At 38.3% G+C, this 15,612-nt stretch overlaps 1 protein-coding gene across 3 annotated transcripts; it reads right to left on the bottom strand.

The window, feature by feature from the left end:
• Positions 1–328: 328 nt before the first annotated feature.
• Positions 329–9,662, bottom strand: fermt1 (FERM domain containing kindlin 1). Of its 3 annotated transcripts, none has more exons than XM_008398316.2 (16): positions 9,502–9,662; positions 7,988–8,141; positions 6,597–6,694; positions 6,023–6,158; positions 5,752–5,892; positions 4,792–4,975; positions 4,608–4,710; positions 4,354–4,461; positions 3,072–3,203; positions 2,844–2,893; positions 2,398–2,522; positions 1,827–1,933; positions 1,503–1,727; positions 1,286–1,410; positions 1,050–1,191; positions 329–939 (listed from the first exon to the last, which is right to left on the bottom strand). In XM_008398316.2, exons 2-16 carry the CDS (start codon positions 8,136–8,138, stop codon positions 766–768), a joined length of 2,001 nt encoding a protein of 666 aa, XP_008396538.1. In that variant the 5' UTR covers positions 8,139–8,141; positions 9,502–9,662; the 3' UTR covers positions 329–765. The 3 variants fall into 3 exon arrangements, with proteins under 3 accessions (XP_008396538.1, XP_008396539.1, XP_008396540.1); XM_008398317.1 differs by lacking the exon at positions 9,502–9,662 and adding an exon at positions 9,376–9,476; XM_008398318.2 differs by lacking the exon at positions 9,502–9,662 and adding an exon at positions 8,343–8,473.
• Between the last annotated feature and the right edge of the window lie 5,950 nt (positions 9,663–15,612).

The raw sequence follows: 15,612 nt of genomic DNA, 5'->3' as shown, positions 1-15,612 counted from the left end.
TTTCATGCATTTATTTCTGACATTAAATTTGCACAATATTTCTCTAATAGACTGCAGTTAGATTTGCATGTGGTTTTATGCTGGGGCAGCTTTAAAGTTGATATGAATAAATATAACAATTTTATATTTATTATATTTTATTACCCAAAACATTTCATCCACGTCCTGCTGTTAGTTATACTATCATACTCTTTCAACTATCAAATAGTAATAATCCTAGCTGACCTAAAACAGAAGTTTATTATGATTTCATGTCAGGCACTGAATGTTATCTTGTTTCAACTCTGTAGTGGGAGAAATAATAAGACAAATTATATCTGCTTCAAAGTACATAGTAGAATACATTTTATATTTCATCATTGTAAACACAGCTCAACAAAACTGATGAATAAAAGGAAATAAACACATTTTGAGGAAGAACAGAACATAATTCAATTTAAGGCTCTGCAATGTTTTCAAATTTTGTCACTTTAATAAGAAATATTTGACGTTAAAAAAGAGCTAGCTTCTCAGGCGTCAGCTCATCCACGTTTTGGAAAGACAATCCAAGCATAATTACATTGACATCATTATTTTCTGTATACATGAAAAAAAAAGTGGTAAAACCCATTAAATGGTTCTGTGAAGGACAATATGTGTCTGTTATGCCAACTGTTTTCTTTTGCAGTAGTTTGTTCAAGGCTTATCGTTAATATTGCAGTGGTAGTTTCATGCTTATACGAACAAGAACTTCAGTACAAAATAGATAATCGTGTATGTCTTGGGTCATTCTTGGCCTCCAGTAAGTTTAAGGAACAATTCTTCATCTAGTGTTTCATTCTGGTCTTTTGATCGTGTGGAGAGGAAGATATAACCACCAATGAACTCATGGACCACCTTGCAGTCGCAGCTCACACAGCAGAAGGCTATTACCACGTTCTGGTCAAATTCTATGGTCACCTGAAATTACATGCAACATATTACGGATTTATTTTAATCCCATGAGACAGTGTTGTGCGGGAGTAAACACTCCAAAACGTTAATATTCTATATGAGGAATGAAGTCTCACTTGTCTTATTTCCCAGTTGACGTTCCATTGCTTTATGTTGGCAAACCTCCATGTGGTGACAGGCATGCCAGAGGACATGTCAATACGAATCATGCGGTTATATGAAATCCCCAGAATTTCCTCCTTCTTGCTACCTTTGAATCTGAAATGCAAGTAAATAGAATATTCAGAAAATATGGTTTAAGTAAAACATGATCCCAGTTGCAGAGTCGTTAAAAAAATGTTTTGCACTCTACTTGACGATGTAGTAGTTGATGCCAAACTCTGGAAGTGACTTCCAGGCCTGGATAAAGCGCATCTTGGCCTCTATCAAGGACAGCTTTGCTATGTTGTGGTGGGCCTCCAGGATCCGTGCTGTCAGCTTGACGCAACCATGCAAAGCAGATTTAGCAATAACATTTAGCATGGCTGCTGGTGAAAATCAGATAAATGTGAGGCGTCTGTCAAGCAAACCTGCTTGGTCTTGAGCTTCTTGGAATAGCGAGGGGAAACAAAACATTCTGCATTCATTTCCATGTCATCGAGGTCTGGAGCCGCCTGACCAGGAGGGGGTGCCAGTCTCTTCATTTGCAAAAAAGACTGGATATTTTTCACTTCTGTCTTGTAGGAACTGTATGCCATTGTTTTGCCTTTAGATGCTAGGACACATGCGGCTTTCCACTTAGCGTACTGTGTTTCCTACACAGGAAAAAAGATAATTCATGAAGAGATACTTGCGTAAGGTATTTATTAAAAATAGATAGAGTAAAACGCTTAGGGAAGCAAGTGGGCTTTTACATTATCGCATCGGATGTACACTTCATTCATCCCATCAGCGACTGGAAGCAGGAGTTTGATGCCAAACTTTTTCTCTGTGACATTGACATCTGGGACCACCTCACATCCTGTTAATTTAAATTGAAGAAATGTAATACAGAGAATAGTAAAAGCACTCTACTCAATAGTTAGGCAATAATAGCTGGTATCAGAGCTAAGTGGGCTCACTACATATGTACGCTGCGTTTACCAGATGTTTAAAAAAGGTTTTTAAAACCTTCCATAGCTTCTCCTATATATCACAATTATGCTTCCCTTTGTGTTGTTCCGTCTCAAAAGATGCTGATAAAACACACAGACATCTGTTGTTGTAATGTCTGATGGTATGAATGTTTTGCAAGAAACTGTCAAAAAAACAGATGTATTGAGCTTAAACCTCCACGTTGAAATAATTTTTTCCAATCTATAATTTTTCTATAATGAAAATGAAAAAAACAACGCTAGGACTTTTCCGGTTTCGGTGATCCTACATGTAAATGCCATTAACTCAAAAATGCTGATAAATTAGTTTCTAATTCTTTTAACCACTGACCTCGGAGTTGCATCTTCTCGATTGGTTCTCCGCTGGAGGCTTCCTTGCTCTTAAAATAGGAGATAGTGGTGTCCTTGAACACAAACCAATACTCTTTGTATGATCGCAGGGTCAATCTTTTGGGCCTGTTTTGACAAGACACAGACACCAGTGGAACCCAAGCAACATGGAACAGCTTATAAGATTGAAGTATTTATTTAATAACTACCAACTGCATCTGCAGAACTTTTACCCAAATGCTCTCAAAACTGCTCAATGTGTTATAACAAACCAAGGCATGCATGTGAATGATATTTGATTTGTCTACATAATAAGTTCGGAATCTTTTGACAACTTTTTAAGCAAATAAATGAGACTAGCTGTACTTCCCCTACAAATGTGTAAACACAAACCAAGCAGAAAATGGCCTCAGTAAGGATGCTTGAAGGAGATTTATTTTTTTTTACCTGAATAGCCGCAGGGTGTCTGCCAGCTCTGGAATGTCTGTAATGTCCTCCTGGAGGCAAGAAAAAACTACATTCAGTCACTGTTTTACATCATCTTGGAACAAATTAGTAAAGTCATGCCTAATAGTAGCAAATTGAAACCAAACATTCTGCTGGAACTAAAGATTAAAATAAGACCAAAATTTTTACTTGGCTTTGGTGGTTTGTGGTTCACAAACATATATTTACCAGAATTCGGTCTGCGTGTCCACCTTCAAGCGTCACCTCCAGGTTAGACAGGGCAGCCTCCACTTCATCGATTTCTGGCTCGCTGGAGTTGTCCAGCGGCTCAGTTGACATGGTCAGTTTGCAAATGTGATACTGAGAAAGACATAATTTTTTTTATTAGAGAAGTGGAAGAGCTCAAAGTCCCGAGGAGTTTCTGTCATGGGACTAATGTAGTAATTAAGACACTGGCATGAGTCAGAGAACTGTTTGTCCATGTCAGCCTTTGTAGTAGTGTGTAGGTCAAGATGCACTCTATTAGATTTACTGTTTTCTTAACCTTTGCCACGGAATAAGAGCCGAAGACGGCTGAGATTCGTTTACAGGTAAGATTAGGTTTAAAACTTTAGGTAATTATCGGGTTCTTCGAGCACTTTTTGTGGGAGAGAAAAAATTATGAATTTACAAGGTTAAGTTACTCCTTTTCATGTCTGCATTCTGATCTGATCTCTCCCTTTGTCTTGTCTTCCCACACAGTGTGATTTAACACATGTCCAAACAGGCCTATTCACATATTTACATACCAAATTCAGTACCCTTCACTTTGCGCTTCAAGGCATAAAAACAATGTACTCCCAATTTGGTTCAATTTTCAGCAGCCCTAAGGAACGATCATGCATACTGATGGACTAGCGTGAAATAGAGTTGTAGTAATTTATTTCCAGTGTTTGTAGAAGAGAAAATTTAAAAGCAACCCCTGCTGTGTAAATTCCATGTTAATAGGTTGTGCAGTGTCATTTTCTGTTTTGTGCATTTGCATCTTAATAACCCAGATTCTGACCTTTTGTAACAAATTTGCCTGAGTTGTACAAGAGTCTCCATGAATCTAAATGTTGTCTTCCATTATTTAGCCGCTGATCAGAGTGTTCTCCCATAAAAACAGTGATTGACAGGTTTTAGTACTTCTGCAAGGCACTGCACACTGTATTTCTTCAGTTACCTTGAGATGATTATTTTGTAAGACAAATGGGTGATTTGTTAGAAAGTAAAAAGACAAGTACCTTTTAAAAGAGAGCATTAACGGTGAAAGGTGTCAAGAAAGAAATTACATCTCAATCAAGAAATATGCAGTAAATTTGGATACCGGATGCACTTTTTCATATTTGTTAAATTATAAAGAGAATGTTTATATTCTTATAACAGTATTTATTTGCAATTTGCAATTGCAAATAAAGATTGCAAAATGGAAACACATCAACATCCTTCAGCTATTTTACTGTAATAACTGTGTAGGCATCAGGTTCACCTGTAAAGAAGCGAACATCAGCATTTCCTCATCGGTGCAGTCTATCTCCTCCAGCATGATGGCCCACCGGGCCTGTTCGTACAGCTGGGTTATCCTGACGGCATCGTACTGAAATACAAACCAACACGCAGACGACGACCTCGCGTTTACACATTTCATTCTTTGTTTCAGGGAATTTCCAACATAAAATGCACGATTTTTCGTTGTTGTTGTTGTTGTTCCCCCCCACCCCCCAATGGAAAACACCATCTTACTTTAGGGTTGAGATCAAAGAAGACATTGTACTTGAAGCGAAGTAACAGCTTGTCATCATCCTGAATGTCCTGCTCCATGAGTGAGCGAGACGAGTCGAGCCACCTGTCGATCACAACAAGTAGTCAGATGATGTGGGGATAAAAAAAATACTAATACATCGAGCAGAAGGGTTTCTGATTATACCCTGCGTTGTTCTCTGCTTTGTCCACAAGCGACAGCGGCTTGTATATCTTGCACAGTTCCTCAGGCGGTAGGTTTGGCTGAGACTCAGCCAAGGGGTTTTCTCCAAACCATAGGCTGGTGGCAGACATGGGCATCCCGTTCTCTGGGTCATAGGTTGCTGTCATCGTCTTATTGTACAGAGGGCCTAATTCATTAAAAAGTCTCAGTGAGATTGTGGAAAATAAAGTAAAATTTAACTTAACTTCCTATTAACTTATATTCAAAGGAGTCTAGATTAGCCGTCTGGTGAATGCTAGCAGAAATAAATACAGACAACAAAATTCTTAAGAAAAAGTAACACTGACAACAAACATTTGACGTTAACAGTTCAAAGCACGACGATGATGTAAAAGGCAACAGCAATCAAATGCCCCAACAGCTTTATATCTCAAGTTTTAAATTCTAACATTACACCAGCTCTGTCGAGCTTCCCTGTTCACGCTGAACAAAAGCATCCTCACGGCATAATGCTGCCACCACCGTGTTTCAAGGTGGGTTCAGTTTGTTTAGGGTGCAGTGTGGGGTTCCCTCCATTTGAAGCATTCTGCATGTTCAGTTTTGGTCTCTTGTAATAAGACTATTCATAAAGTATTGTTCCAAACCAAAACTCAGCTATGGTTTAGTCTTGGTGCATAAATTGTGTAAAGGAAAGGAAAAAAACAAAAACCTCATAAAATTCTGTTGATCAGTAATGCTGAATTTAGACACTGGAGCATCAAATCATTAAGCCTAACATTTAGTCAAGCTTTTACAAATTTATTGGATTTAAATATATATTTATTGCACTGTTTTGAAAGAAAAGATAAGTGTCCTTTAGACATAAATGCTCTCACATCATTTCACGCCACTTTTACATCCAATTGCTATCCTGTTCCACCTGAGCAGAACCTAATGTGCTCCAGCACATAAAATCTGAAGTACCTGTTCCTCCCTGTCCTACGTTAAGTGCGTCCCATATGTCCCAGATGTCCTCCTGAGGAGAGTTCTTGTCTTTCTTCTTTTTCTTCTTGCTCCAATCCTCTGGAGGCTTCAGCAGAGAGAGTTCCTCTGATCGTCTGATGTCTATAATCGAACAAAGAAGGGAAGTTGTGAGCGATCAGGAAGAATATGCAAAGTAGAATGTGTCCAGATTTATTTATTTTTTTTAATTAGGACAGGAAAATCCCATGTTCAGGAACCAAATAAAACTAACTGAGAATTCTGCAGATTTCCTCCACTGCCTTAAACACCATGTTGGAGAAGGAGACTTCCATTCTGATGGTTTTCATATTGGGCAGCTGTAGCAACAGTGGTTTGTGCTGGGGAGTGTAGCGGAGAAAAGCATCAGCCTGTGGACGAAAGTCACACAAAGTTTAGATAAAAAAACAAAAATAAACTTTTCTCAAACATATTTATTGAATTTCATTTTGGAATTATTTGAAATATAATGGGCTTGCCATGGTAAACATTTTATTTTTCATTTATGTGCGCTACTAAACAACCACTGTAGAACAATTGGGACATAAATGTCAACGTGAGACGGTTCTTGCTCCATTAAACGGCTATAAAAGAGCTATCTCTGTTGGAAGGTGGATATGATTTTGCTTAGCAGCCTCCAAGGTCAGCTATAAAAAACAACTCCACACATTTCAAGCCTGCAAGCACACATGGGATTTATCTATTATGCTTTGACTAAAGGGACATTCCCAAGGAGATAGCTCTCTGACTGCTTGCACACACTTCAGGGAAACTGCAGGAACTGTGAATTGCTATTTCATTCGGTTTACCTGGATCCCACATTTGTCCAATGTCCAGTGAGTTTTGAGCAGCCAGCATTTCCTCTGTTCCCACCACAACGCATGATCGGACCAGTCCTGCTGAGTCTCTGTAGGCAAACGCATAATCTCAATTTTATCTTACTGTCATGCAACTTTTATCTGCAGAATAACATGTAGGATCTGAAATCCTTTTATCTCGTGTATAAATGAGGATTCAGTAATTTAGTTTAGTAGTTCAAATTATTTATTAGCTCAGTGAAATCTGGATCAGGGCATAACTTAAACAATCCTTTACAACATAATTGTAAAGGATTGCTTACAATCCTTTTCAAAACCTTTCCATTTTGTCACATTACTAACTTCAATGCACTTTAATTGGATTTTATGTGCTAGACCAACACAAAGTAGTGCACATTTGTCAAGATGGAAAAAAGGGATACGTTGTTTCCTTATTTCCTAAGTCAGTATTTTGCAGAACCACTTTTTGCTCCTGCAGTTCCAAGACTTTTTGGGCATGTCTCTACGACTTTCGCACTTCTGCCTATGGAAGTTGCAGCTTCTAGCAAGTTTCAACCAGGATAACCTACTAAGCTTCGTAGGGTCATCCTTCATAGATCAACTTCCATATATCCGTGGCATAACGTTGCCACAACATTCCGTGGTGTGGATTGAGCGGTGTTAGTTTTCAACCACACATAGCAGTTCACATATGTCAAAAAGTTCCCATCTTGGTCTCGTCTGAAAAGAAAACCTTCTTGCTTGGTGTGTCCTGTACTTGACTTGAGGCAGAATTTAGACGAGACTTCTTGCCCAGCCTGCTAGTTTACATGAATTACCACTCTTTATTTAACCCGCACATTATTTGGAATTGTGCTTTAAAACTGCTAGCAGCAGAAATACTTTGTACCCACTGGTGTGTAGGTGGTGTGGTTTAATGAGTCTACCTGATATCATCTTGTAATTCTGGGCTTAAATCCATCTGTTGATGACGTGATGTTTAGTCATCTGCTTATGTCTCATAATTTTTAAACCACCTCACTAAAAAATGTCCCCTTGTATATTACTCATGAGCTCCACTATGTTTACAGAGGACTGCGAGAAGAAATCAGATAAGGCTCTGAATATACTTTGCCCCCTAAGGCTACGCATGCCGATGCATTGTGATTGAACAACGGTACGGCGTTGTAGAAAAACGCAGTGCAAACAAAGGCGTGGCTTGACAAACACAGCTGTTGCAGCAGCAGCAGATACAAGCCAAATTCAACACAACATGTATGAGAAGCAAATTAAGTTCTAAATGGTGAACACAAGCAGTTTTAAAAAAAATATCTGCAGTTTTTTTTTAGCTATATAAATATGAACATAGCTTGTTCAATTTCTTATTGATCTTAGACACTTACTAATTTTTTCCACCAGCTTTAGCATGAGTCCTCCGATGTGCAAGTCACCTGTCACGCTGAGTTTGAATTTCATGGACTCGTCGCCTTCTTTCTGATCCACCTGAATAGACAGCTGCCATGGTTTTTCTTCAATCGCTGAACCTTTGATCATGGCCTGGTTATAAAGACATAGAAAAGGTGAAGAAAAAATTATGTTTTGGGATTTATTTTTTTATTATTTTATTATTAAAATATGTCTTTCCTTGAGCTATTTTGTATGGAAGCAAATACGAAATTCCTTAGGCAAAAAAAAAAAAAAAAATTGAACAAAATAAAAAACAAACAGTGCTAGTGGATTAAATGAACTTAACATTACCACTGACGCATGCAGTCTGTATCCAGCCTCTTGTGAAACAACTTTGCCTCACTGTACTGCAATGTCTCTGCAATGATACTGCAGCCCCCCATTAACTACTCCAGTATTAGCCAATACATTTTTAATAGCAGTATAACATAGAAGCAGGGTGGTACAACCAAAAAAAAGGAGATGAAGCTACAGAATTCCCTTTCCAAAAGGGCACAGATCTACGGGACAATTGACTGATTTTAAATAAACTAAGAGAACAAACAAAAGACTTGAAGTGTGCAAGTAGGGGGAGAAGGATGGGGTGGGGAGAGGAGAACAGAGGGCCTGGCTGTGGAATGTGACGAGCAGGGACACGAATCTGGTGCAAGAGGGAACGTAGAAAACAACAATCAGCCCACACTGCACCAGGCTTTGTTAATCAGATGTCTGAAACACTGTGACACACACACACACACACAACCCAACCTAGAGCAATGTGATCATCGTTGTTTCAGTCTTGTCCCACACAGCTCACTGGAAGAGAGTGCTGTGTGGAACTGTACTGCAAGGAGGCTACATTTAATGAACACACTCTATTCTCTTTGTGCTGCTGTAGCGTGTGCAGCTGCAGGGCACAGTTTTAAAGTGTGAGCCTGCTGAGGGAAGGCTTGTTGAGATGTGTTAGAGCATGATGAATTGGGACACAGAATATTGCACTACCAACAGGAAAAGAGCCACAAAAAAAAAAAAAAAAAGAGGTTGAAAAGAACATTATGGATTTCATACTTGGTGATGCCTCCAATACCCACTTATCAAATATTTTTGTTTGTATACAAAGCAAATGACACACAAGTAGAACTACACATAACAAGCACAGCGTGTAAAAGGTGTTAAGAACTATTAATCTTCTTTTACAGCCAATCGTTGACGCCAGTAAAACTCCACATGAACAATTTTCATTTTCCAAGAACATAATATGAAGTTCCAGACTAGGCTTAAAAACTAGCAGTAATGCGCTTGTACTTCCTCTACTGTTGGCCTAACTCCGATTCACGACACCTACGGTGGGGTTGTAGCTTCAGGTGTGGAGGAGTCCCGCTCTAATCAAACGCAGCTGCGCATTCCCTGCTCCACATAACGGGGGACCGCGGTTACGTCGAAGTTACTTTGAATATGAAAGAGCTCTTACCTTAGCTTACGTTTTCGGCCGGTGTACTATTCTTAGAATATTTCTTTTCAAGCGAAATGAATCGGGGAATAATGGTCCCTCGGAAGTGGAAAAAAAAAAGAAAAACACGCCCAGTTGAGACAGGTAGGAAAGGGAGAGAAGGTGGAAACGTAAGAGGAAGTGACCAAACAGACACGTTACCGAGATGAGTAACGAGTCACAAAGGTGAGTTTATTTAAAAGCAATGTCATTCGAGTCTAAAAACTTTCTGTAAGTTAAATAAAGTCAGGACATTACTAGGTAAAGGCGAGAATGCGTTAAATCCTAGCTTGAAACGCATCAAAACACATAGGTAATATGTAGAAAGGAAGTGTATTGGCCTAAAGTCCAATTAACTGTTCATACTGTTATTACAAACATAATAATTATGTGTGGGTTTTATAAATAATTCTTACATATAGATATCAATAAACAAGAAAATCGTGACTTCAAAAAGTTGTAGTAAAGTAATAAAGTGAAATCCACATTGAGCAATACATTTGAAACATAAGTTTCAGCTAATATTCACTATTAACCTATGACTTTTACTAAATAATAAAAAAAAAGTTAAATTCAGTTTTTCAGAAAATGTGCACATTAAAACCAGAAGCGTCATCCACCATGGGAGAAACTTATGAACTTACAGGAGAAAGTCAGTGACATCTTTATTAAAGAAGCTATTTGTTTATGTACGCATTTTAATTGAATGTGAAATAGGATAAGGAGTATGTATAGAGGTGGGAGACTGAGTTACTTATTAAATTGGTTCAGTTCACTTGGTCAGAGTTGCAAAGCAACCTTACCTTAGATCTTGATAGAAGAAATGATGCAGAACTGTTTTTGTTTTCACTCAAATAGTCTTCATAAATCTTGAACTTTTTCAGAATTTCTATTTGGTTTGTAAGTACCCAGTTCAGACTTGACTAGTTTTAAGTAATTCAAATTGTGAACTAGAGATTATAAAATATTCCAGATACTTCGAAAAACAGTGAAATAGCAAATTTGTGGACTGTTAAATACAAGACAGACAGTACTTTGCACAACCCAGGACACCCAGTCCTCGTTTACCAGGTATCCAAATCTATAAGAGGCAATTCAGTAGGCATGCAACCAACACATTTATTTTACTTTACTTTTATTTTATTTTGTCATTTGTCATAGTCACCATTTGTGAAGAAGAAGCATATACTAATTTGTATGAACTGAACATGACTAAACAGCAGCATAAATTTGCCGTGTATTTTAAAGTGTGTTTTTATTGAAGTTGAATGGTTTTCTCTTTGGTGTATATGAAACACAAAGCAATTGGAATTCACACCTTTAAAATGGAGGAACTGAAAGGTTGAAAACTCATTGTTTTGAAAGAGAAAAGCCTACAATAGGATGAGTAATGTTTAACTTCAGTCAAGTCAGCCCACCTTCTTAATGCCCACACCTTCTTCAGTGAATAAATCCCATGAATCACTTCGTTAGTCTTTTCCATGTTATATTGCTTGCTTATAAACAATAACACTTAAGTCACATTGATGCTGCGTGTGCATTTGTTTCCCCACAGATAATCAGCCAGTCATATTGTTTTTGTTTTTTATTTTGTAGTAATTTCTTTTTATGCTAACACATGTGACGAGGAGGCCACCTTCTGGTTTAAATTGGGAATACCACAGAGTTTATCCATTTTCTTGTACTCAAGTGAAATTTCTACCCTCCAGGTCTCCTCAGTGAGTTAGAAAATAATCAAAAAGGTCGTTAATTTCAGCAACGAAATTACTGAAATGAATATATGTCTTACACAGATTCATGACATGCAGATTGATTTGTTTCAAGCATTTTGTGTCTGCAAATTTTGTTTAAAAACTCAAGATTCCATGAATATGTTTGGATTACATTCTGTGTGAGCCACCAGCTTCTCCAAAAATGACCTTGTTGGATTATTTACTTTGTGTTATGACTTTCCTCTGCACGGTTTTCAGTATTTTTTTTTCTTCTTTAATTCATAACATAAGCACAACATTCATGTAATAAAATATGTTTGCATTGGTCTTGTGTAATATTCTGTTTCTATCTTTTTTTTTTGAGAAACACAATTTGGGTTGTCATTAGTCGTAATCTATTATTATCAGTATCAATAGAAATAAATGCTTAAAATATATTGTGTGCGTATTGCACTGAGTGTAGCAGAAAATTCAACATTTAAATGATTCAGATATATTTAAATGCACCTACGTCTTTGTACAGCTAACATCATGTAACCAACTCATGTATTATTGGCTTAAGTTCCACAATCTGCTTTTACTTGTACTAACTTATTTTGCTGCATTTACCTCACTGGGTATGCATTGTCAAACAATGTTGCACATTGTTTATTGAATATGATGCATAGTAACGACGAAAAGGAGTTTGAACTGTTATAATATTCCTACTAGTGCAGCTGATTATTATAAAAATTCTGGTGAATAATTAGATGGTATTCTTGTGAAATACAAACTAACTTAGTAAAACTTCTCTTTACACATAAATCTGTCAAACATTTTGCACTTGCCCACTCTTTTAGAGAGACCTGAATTAAAAAATGTGAATTTATTCATTTTTCAACCACATGGTGGCGCCATTAGCTCATACAAAAGTCACTGAAGGGTCCCAAGTATCAACATTTTAGTGGAAGTTTTCTCGTTTTCCAATAAAAACAGGGCAACCCTGCAGCTTCCTTCATATTCACTGTTCTTACTTTGAGATGGATGAACAGTTTTTATTCACAGGTTTGTCTGTATAAAGAATAATCTTGTTTCTTCCTATAAATCCCTTTCCATTAAAATACAAAAAACAATCGGTTATGGAGATCATGTGTATATACACAAACACGTTAACCATCTTGATTGTGAGTTTTGAGATTAGTCAAGCATCTCCATAAACATTTTCAGGACATTTTTTTTTAGATTTTCTATTTCATTTTTTCCCTGTACAGGAAGGACAATCTTCAGTGCCAGTGCTGGGGGAAAAAAACAACAACTCCTAGAACTGGTGAGTATTCAAGGACACCATAGCTTCGTGGTTGCTCGCCAACACACAAACTACACCAGAGACGCATTCAAGTTCAAGGACACTTTCTCTGACAATTTGACCATTTGACCACACCCTACAGAACGGGAGTAGCAAACATGCCTGTGAATGCGTCTGAGCTTTCTGCTCTTTGCTGTGTTTAGTGCTGGCACATACGGTTGTCTTGAGTGCTTGCGTAAGAGAGGAAATTTAAATTCCATGACAAAACAAATAAATAAACCTTGAACCTCATAAACCTTGACACTGATGTAACGGCACATGGAAAATAGAGTAATTTGGGCCCTTAAGATCTGGAGAGCACGTCCACGTCATCATCCCACCAGGGATTCAGCTGGCAACTTGGTACAGGGTTCAAGCACAAGAATAAGGACAATAGTGAACATTATTTCAGTGCCTGGGAGAATGATAAACTGCACTCTTTGGGATGATGGAGAGCGAGGAAAGGAAAACTTTTGGAGTGTGGTTTCAGACACAATAAATTACATCTACTACCTGAAGCTGGTCTGAACCCACTTGGAAGCGGGTGGGAAACAACATCTGTAGAAGCCTTCGCTGGCGCTCTGTATTTATGGAAAGAGAAACCTCCCGGTGACCTGGGAACACGCTTACCCAATTAGCAGCCTTGCCGACGGATCAAATGGAAGTGAAAACATTCACTGCCGTGACGGAGAAGCATCACAATGCTCCATTCATGCTGCAGAGCCTTACGCTTTGGGGGTTAGGTGAATTGGGGGTGTTGGTGGGGGGGGATTTATTCTTTTAGGCCCATACTGGATAGGTGGGATGGATGAAACTGAGAAATGGATATATTAAAAACTCCCCCGCCTTACCTCGCTGTTCTATTTGACACGTGACTGTAGGGCTCTCTATCAAACCTAATGTGGATTTTAGGGGTAAATATTGTCCAAAGGTGTAGTTTTCATAGCGTTACTGAGCACCGCTCACCTTGACCTTTTATACTCGGTTCACGTCAATTCCTGCATCTCCTTGGAAACAGTCCAAAATACCCTCACAGGTTCTGTCCAGGGGGATGAAGGCTGAGGAGGTCAGAAACCATGAGAAGCAGTATTTGAAGTGCGGCTCTTGACAGCACAGGGCTCTGGGGAAACAAAGCTACACTGCCTTATGGGCTGGAAAGCGTTACAGGTCGGATTCAGTTTCGTTCTTTGAAGCTGTAAAAATCATTGCGTGTCTGTTTCCTACTTTTCTTTCATGAAAATTGTTTTATTCTTATGCTGCAGACTCTTATATATGTTCTACACAAAATAAAGAAAATAGTTCCATCAATCAAGTTTATAATAGTGCAAGTATTTGCCTGACTTCATACTTCTCCTCAGACGGACTGTGACGAAGGACTGTCTCTGGAGAAAGGTTATTTTATTCATTATGGAAAGGAGCATGTGTTCACATACGAGGCCAAGAGCCACCATATTCTCAATAGATTTCAAAAGTGAAGCTGAAACATACAAGTTTGTGCATTTATCTTGGTTTTTCCCTCAAATTTAACTTTTTTTTTCCATGTTGGCCTTATCTTTGCTTGGAAACATCAGATAGAAATAAAACTTTTTCATGGTGTCAGGTCAGATAGCCATAAATGCAGGTTGTCAGTGCAGTGTGACCCTCACATTTAAAAGAGAGGCTTTTTTCTGAAGTGTGGTTTGGAACAGGATATCAGGTATTTAAATATTGTGCTTCTTTCTGAAAAGTGGCTACTGTAAAACAGCTTTCATAGCAGAGTATAGCTTTACCTGTCACTGACTGTATTTCATATTGTTTATGTTTTTCTGTCTAAAGCATAAGAAATGTGTGAATGTACAGAGACTTATGGATAGATTGTAATTGTGTACCTCAGACAGATACTAAGACATGAAGGGATGACATTTTCAGCTGATAATTTCAGTGTCCTTTATAGCAAAAGCTCTTTCTGTCCTTCTTTGTTAGTTTCAGCAGGTGTACCTGAAAGTTTGAAGCAGCTGCTGACATTTCCGATCTGAAGACTTGTTGAATAAAGCCATATGCAGCACTGTGATTTTTATTTTTTTTTCTTAGGTTTGTGGAGAACAGTCCATGCTTTGTTTCCTATAAATTGTCTCCTTTTGTTGCAGGTTCTTCTTAATAGGTTCTTGAATGCTCACGAAAGCAGTCAGATGCCTCCCAGCCATGGCCTTTCCTGGAAGAAACAAGTAAGCGTGGAGTAACCGTGACTGAATTCACAGGTGCGATGTAGCAGGAAGCAGGGCGTTGTGCTCCTTTCCTCCCCGCATCAGTCTGCAAACTAGTTGTGAATGGGTGCCATTTTGGTACACAAAATAAGTAGCCTTTGCCTGTATCAGCTGATGCAGGTTGGTGTTGTTTTTGGCCCGACCTTAAAGGCCTGAGGACAGAAAACGGTACTGAGAGTTAGAAAAGGTCACATAAACTCTAGTGAGATTACTTTACCAACACTTTCCATGGCTGAGATCCCGTGAATAGATCCATTGTGGGTTGGGTCTCTGCTAGCGGAAAGTAAACCCTGTCAGGATCCAGTTCATTAGCACCTAGTTTACTGTTTGAAGTTGGTTATTTTTCCGGTATCTAAAGGGAAATCCCAGATATACATCCAGCTGTGTGTGTGTGTGATTGTGTGCGTTTTGCATATTTCCTTGCATGTCTATTAATGTGCAGGAACATAGTGTGTACTTATATAAATGTACAAGGCACATCGTATCCACAGGGGGTTTCCAGAGCAAATGGTTCAAGAGCAAATAAAACTTTTCATGGTGCAATAAATTGTATAGACAACACACAGGAGGTACATTGGTGCCAGTTTTAAGTTGAGAAACAACTCTGAAAATGTGGTAAAAAATATATTCATAGGGGCTCAGAAAATATTTATCACAAAAGCCTAAAAATACAGGCCTTTGCAGTGTGTAGCAAAAGTATTCATCGCCTCGTGAACTTTTCAATTTTGTGATATAATATTTTATGTGGTAGACTAACACAGAGTAATGCAGTATGACAAGTAGCAAGAAAACGGTAATTATGAAGAAGTGCAGT

Source organism: Poecilia reticulata, linkage group LG21 (assembly GCF_000633615.1).
Source record: "Poecilia reticulata strain Guanapo linkage group LG21, Guppy_female_1.0+MT, whole genome shotgun sequence".
In the NCBI taxonomy this organism is placed as follows: domain Eukaryota; kingdom Metazoa; phylum Chordata; class Actinopteri; order Cyprinodontiformes; family Poeciliidae; genus Poecilia; species Poecilia reticulata.
This window is presented reverse-complemented; position numbering and strand designations above follow the sequence as displayed.

What these genes read in the sequence shown, in the direction of transcription:
- fermt1 (XM_008398316.2), bottom strand. Translation starts at nt 8,138, where the DNA reads ATGATCAAAGGTTCAGCGATTGAAGAAAAACCATGGCAGCTGTCTATT. An exon ending in CGTAGGACAGGGAGGAACAG is followed by an intron (nt 4,976 to 5,751) that starts GTACTTCAGATT and finishes TTAATGAATTAG; the next exon opens with GCCCTCTGTACAATAAGACG. An exon ending in ATCAACTACTACATCGTCAA is followed by an intron (nt 1,192 to 1,285) that starts GTAGAGTGCAAA and finishes CTTGCATTTCAG; the next exon opens with ATTCAAAGGTAGCAAGAAGG.